Source organism: Leptopilina boulardi, unplaced genomic scaffold, assembly GCF_019393585.1.
Source record: "Leptopilina boulardi isolate dan_hultmark-lab unplaced genomic scaffold, ZJU_Lbou_2.1 LbouV2_310, whole genome shotgun sequence".
NCBI classification, from domain to species: Eukaryota; Metazoa; Arthropoda; class Insecta; order Hymenoptera; family Figitidae; genus Leptopilina; species Leptopilina boulardi.
This window is the reverse complement of record NW_026137875.1, coordinates 2,518,679-2,524,912: the sequence shown is the minus strand read 5'-3', so window position 1 is coordinate 2,524,912 and position 6,234 is coordinate 2,518,679. Positions and strand designations below refer to the sequence as shown.

General features: G+C 24.9%; 1 protein-coding gene across 1 annotated transcript; it reads right to left on the bottom strand.

Moving 5' to 3' along the window:
- Positions 1-998: 998 nt before the first annotated feature.
- On the bottom strand, positions 999-3,096 carry LOC127283666 (odorant receptor 13a-like; the record flags this gene model as incomplete). Its single annotated transcript, XM_051308677.1, has 6 exons — positions 2,989-3,096; positions 2,539-2,802; positions 1,947-2,439; positions 1,676-1,775; positions 1,345-1,467; positions 999-1,151 (listed from the first exon to the last, which is right to left on the bottom strand). Coding segments are annotated over exons 1-6 (1,149 nt in total), but the record flags the coding sequence as incomplete, so codon positions are not given.
- Positions 3,097-6,234: the final 3,138 nt, after the last annotated feature.

Below are 6,234 nucleotides of genomic sequence, written 5' to 3'. Positions count from 1 at the left end.
TTGACAACAAAGAAGTAACATCTGATCCAACAATTAACGAATTAATTTTGAAACTAACAAACAACATTCCAGTTCGAGGGATAAATTTTGAAAAATCTGCTAGGAAAAAGCCTACAAAATTGGATTTCAGGATTTACAATCCTAGGATTTCGCTATTCATTCTCACGAATCCTGAAATTGATTTCCAATTTGATTTTCTATATCAACTATCCGAAGTGAAACGTAGACCGAAATGCTTCGTTCTTCTTTCCAAGGAACTAACAAGTTACGGAGAGTTTTTCAAAATCATCTGGGATAAACAGTTCCTGCACGTTACTATCGTAATCATCAATTCAATGGGTTCAAAAATTAGTCATCTTTGTTTCATTTTCGTTTAAAAATGCCACTTTTTAAACTCCATTTTTTAATAATTTAACTCAAAATTATGTATTTTTCGGAGAACAGCAAGATTCTTTGTAGGTACCCTAATCTATCATCCCTCAAAATTTTAGACAAAAATCTTTTCTTATTTTAGAGTGAAATGTATACTACCAAAACACATTTTCCCATACTAGGTCACGTGGGAGGTTCCTACATACTCTTAAGGTAACTAAATAATTTATAAATCATGTTTAAAAAACAGTGTATGGTTACATATATATAAGAATAAAATCTTTTTACTTTTATTATAATGTTAACAGTACAGATAAATAACCAAGTGAAGTCTTTAGAATCTGAAATAAGTTTAAGCTACGTTATTTGATAAATAATTAAAATAAATCTAATGATATATATAAATTTCTACCTTTTTTTAATATAAATTGTAAAATAATTATCTTATTTTAAAAAGTGAATTTTAAGTTTCAATCATATTCTAAAACAAAAATTATCTGATAAATTCAGGATGAGCTATGAGCTGAATAATACAAACAACTATATTTTCAAAAGTAAAAATTTATTTTATTAAGTATATGATATTAAAGAAATGTGATTTGTGGAAAAAAAAACATACAAACCTTGTTAAAAGTTTCTAAAGAAATAGAAAAAAATTTTCCTGCAGTTAAGAAACATGGTTTCTGGGCTCTCTGCATTAAAAATAATAAATTTTTTCCATCCGACGATTGCAAATAATACCATTTACAGCTATAAACTGCATATGCCATTTCGGAACTCTATTATTTATAAAAAATAATTACTTTAAAAAAAAAATGAATTTTATTAATTATTTAATTTGCAAATACTTTAATTTTTGTATATCAAATTTTTTAGATAATTTTTTCATAAGAATCATATGAAATGCTAATTTAATTTTATTTAAATATTTTACCCATATATCATAATTAAAGGATGCCTATATATATTTACATGATGTTTTAGTTGTTCGCCAACAGAACAATAAACATAAAATACTGCCAACATGTAAGCAATATATATGATCATAACTGCTAATGGAATTAGAGGAAATTCTGCTTTACTTTTCCCAATTATCTATTAAATAATTAAAAAATATTAAAAGTGTGTGACATTATTTTAAGTAAATATAAACCATTTTTTTAACATCAATCCGAAACTTTAGTCACGACAGGAAAAGAAGAGAAATAATTTTTAAGAGAAAAAATATCTTACAATTGTTAAAAAATAGTATTTTTTCTAACAGTTACATGAAAAAAATAAAACAAAAAAAATTAATACGTACGAGACTAAGTTGAAATGCTTGCAGGCAAAATTCAATAGTGCTAATAAGAATTTCAACTAAAAGTAACATATTAAATGTGTCCTCAATTATAACGACAAATCTACAATATTGCAAATAATATGAAAAATTGATGTAATTCAAAATGTTATAAAAAAAATAATATATTTAAAACTATTTATATTGGTTTACTAAGAAAATATTTTATAACTAAAAATAATACCTTGGAGTTATAATGTCACAATTATTTGTCATCATAAATATATCCTCATACCTGTTCAATTGCTGATGTCTTTTAACAATTATTGCAAATTCATCTTGAAATTGTTTCTTACAATTTCCACTGACAATTTCGTCAACAACATTAATCAAACGATATTTTAATACGGCAAATTGTCCACATAAGTGAATTATTAAAATTCCAAAAAATCCGTGAACCCCAGCATAAGTAACAGTTGCAAGAAAAGTTGTTAAACATTGCGTAAACCATGTTATTTCAAAAATTGGTGTAAAATTTGTTTCATAAGGAAAATGAGAAAGAATATATAAGCGACGAGTATAATTATCATTAAAAATATTGGATTTATCAATAATATTATAATAAATTTCACCGGCCGTATGAAAATTAAATGTACCCTGCGACAATAGTAGACAAATTAAAGATATTTTTCTCGCTGAATATGACATTTTTAACATTATCATTCTTTCTTCTTTTGACTTGGAATTATTCCAATCTTCATTTATTGATGCCACAATAGGCTGTAATTCTTCAATGATTAAAAAAAAAATAATAATAAATCTTTTTAAAAACTACTAAGAAAGTGAAAATAAATTTTTCATTTACAAAGAATTAAAAATTCTCTTACCTGATTTATTTTTCTGGATGACATAAATCATGAGAAGAATAATTATAGATGGAAGCTCAACTTTACAAAGGATTTCAGACATTATTTCAATGTCTCCCCAAATCATAATTAATTTCATTGTTTGCGATAAAATTATAAAAAAAGTTATACATATAAAAATAATAACAACACGGCAAAATGTTAAAAATCCTTCTGATTTTTCGTCGGGCCATATTCCAATAATTTTCAAACTAATCTTACAAATACTCGTGCAATGATTCGCAGCTTGTTTATATTCAAATTAAATTAATTATTATACAATAAATTATAATGAAGAAAATTTATTAAATAAATTATTGATTGATTGTAACCAATTTTCGCAAAAAAAAAAAAAATTAATTGAAAACTTATTTATTTTAATTATCTAAATAAAAATTATCATTTTTTTTTAAAAAAATGTATCTAATGTACCTTCATCACCGTCCATTGGTGTTATTACAATCTAAGAGTATCATTAACTACTGGAATCGTTTAAACCCTTTCACGAGGGAAGATTTCTTTATCGATGTTCGACGCATGCTCTTTTCAAACAAGCACTCCACCTTCTTATTGTAGTCCTTTAATAATTCATCAATTTACCAATTGAACGAAATTGACTAGTTTCAGAAAGTTTCACGTCTGTATACTATTATGTCCAAAATTACGTTTTTAAATAAATATAAATAATAATTCATTTTAATTTTTGATTAAAAATATTACCTAAACCTAAATAACTTATAATATCTTTTCTATAGATTATTGTTGGTTCAAAAACACGGACGGAGAATTTTGATCGTGACAACGACTTTTTTAATTAATTAAAATATATTTTATAAGATTATTATTTAGTATTTATTTTGTACATGAACACACTGAAAAAAAATTAATTTGATTCAAATAATCGGTTGCTTGACTATTATCAAATAAATATTTACTTGAACCAAATAATTTTTATTTGAATTAAATAAATTGTACTTGAACTAATAATTTTTGTATTTGAAATAAATACCATTTCATTGACTCAAATAATAATTATTTGATACAAATAAATATTTATTCGATAATGATCAAGTAACCGATTATTTGAATCAAATAAATTTTTTTTCAGTTCATAAAATTAGAATAAATTGACAATAATTTCCAAACAATTAAATTTATAAATATTCAAAACGTAATGCCACATTATTACCAATTATTGAAATTTTGCAACGGAATAATATCAAAACATAACCTCAATTAGGGATTTACTCTGTTCAAGAATTGTTGTGGATCAGTTAATTATAACAATTCTTGAACAGAATACATCCATGATTGAGGTTATGTTTTGATATTATTCCGGTGCAAAATTTCAGCAATTGGCAATACTGTGACTATACTATGTACACAGGCCAACACCACACTACATCGCGGATCGCTCCACATTTTTTTCGTCGAATAATGATACGAAAACAAAACAAAGTGACAGCTTCGGCAGCCATGTTTATTTTGACTATTATACATGGCTCATTTCATTTAAATTGTCATATTCGTGTCCCTTGCCAAAATAAAATATTTGATATAACCTTACTTGAAATTAATTTCTTTATATAGTAAAAAGCAATAATTTTCAATAATTTTTCTACTTACAAGGACATAAAAGTAATTTTCATAATATTGGCAGAACAAAAAGCAGGCAAAATGTCATAAGTGTAATGCGTCCCCGGAGACATTTTCAAAATGTTCAAATGAATGAAATGTCGAAAATATAGTGTTTAATCCAGATTAAAAAAATGTTTCTTGAAGTATTAGTTCTATATTTAAGGAAAATTAAGTGTTGGTAATTAAACTTTATTTTATACAATTTCCAGAAAATGAAAATCACGTGTCCCTCACTTTTGTATTTTTACGTTTTGCCGGCAGAATTTCCTACTTTTACCTGCTATTTAAATTACCTTATAAGCAAAAAAATTTCTTTCCCATCGCATAAGCAGCAGAACACAATAAGGAAGTGTGTGAAAAAAACGAAAACGATGTAAGTATAAATCTGCTCGTTTGTCATGGAGGCAGAAAAAGCCGAAACACTTTCGTAATTGAATTTCTGTCAACAGTGTAACGCCTTGAAAATGGTTAGAAAATTTTTTGAATTTTATATCGGTATGGAATTTAATGTATTTTTGGATTCTCTTTCGAATGAGACTAACCCCTTCGCAGTCCAGTTAAAAATCACTTATAGGCCTAATAAAGTTCCAAACAGAGCTTTCAAAAAAATTTGATTTCATCGTATTTAAGATTTTTGGGTTCATCTGTCATCAAATTCGAATTCAGCGACCACAAAAACTTCGGTATATTTATCACCAGTCAAGTGAAATTATATTTAGTATTATTATTTTATCAAAAATTGACAGAAAAAAATTTTTATAAGATATGACGATTTCTAACAAAAAAAAAACCGTCTGCCATAAGAAATATATGACTTTAATTTTGTGACCACTATTTATTTTGTTAATTTAACGTGTTAAACTGTATAAAAAATTAGTTTCAACCTTAAAATCAAAATTTTCCAACTCAACTTTTCTGGAAGCTGAATATGACAATTTAAATGAAATGAGCCACATATACTATAATTATGGTATAGTGGATACTGTCAGCAGTGGCGCTGTATACTAACATGTTAAATCTTTAACCGGTCGGTCACATAGAAAACTATAAAAAATTTAATTTCCAAATTTGCCAAAAATAAGTTTGGCATCGAGATTAGATCGAAAGTAATCGAATAACTCAAAAATCTTGAAAATATGACTTACAGTTTTCGAATTCTGGCCGGCGATATAAACGCCAATTTTTCTAACTGGCTCCCTAGACCTCGGAATAAGACGTTGTCACATCAAAAAATTCTTATATGAATCAATTAATCCTTGATCAATTTGACGATTCTTATAATTATAATATAAATTTATTTTTATTAAATTTGACACAGCTAAATTGCACGCCGTTAAACTATTCAAAAAATTATTTCATAATTGAAAATAAAATTTCTTAAACTCTACAAAATTAAATTGCACGCAATTAAACTCTGACAATCTAAATTTATAATAAAAAAATTTTTTTATTAAATTCTACACAGTTAAATTGCATACCGTTAAATTCTTCATTTTGTTAAACAAAAATTTTATTCATATAAAATATGTCAGGGAAGAGTTTAACGGTGTACAATTTAAATGTATAAAATTCAATAAAATTAATTTTTTATTACAAAATAATTTTGTGTAGATTTTAACGGTGTGGAATTTAACTATGTAGAATTTAATACAATTAATTATTTATTACAAAATAAATTTACGTAGAGTTTAACGATATGGAATTTAACTGTGTTGAACTTAACATAATTAATTTTTCATTATAAAATAAATTTGTATAGAGTTTAACATTATACAATTTAAAAAATAAATTGTGAAGAGTTTGACGGTGTATAATTTTACGTGTAGGGTTTTAACATTGTATTGTAATTATTTTTCCTTAAAAAAATTTTGTAAAATTTTTCAAATATATACTAATAAATACTATAACAAAGTTTTTGCAAAAAAAATTAGTTAAAATAATTAATTGCCGTAAATATATTTCATAATAATTTTATTAATTAATATTAATTATTTATTTATGTTACATATATTATATATTATATTTATATTATTTCTTCTG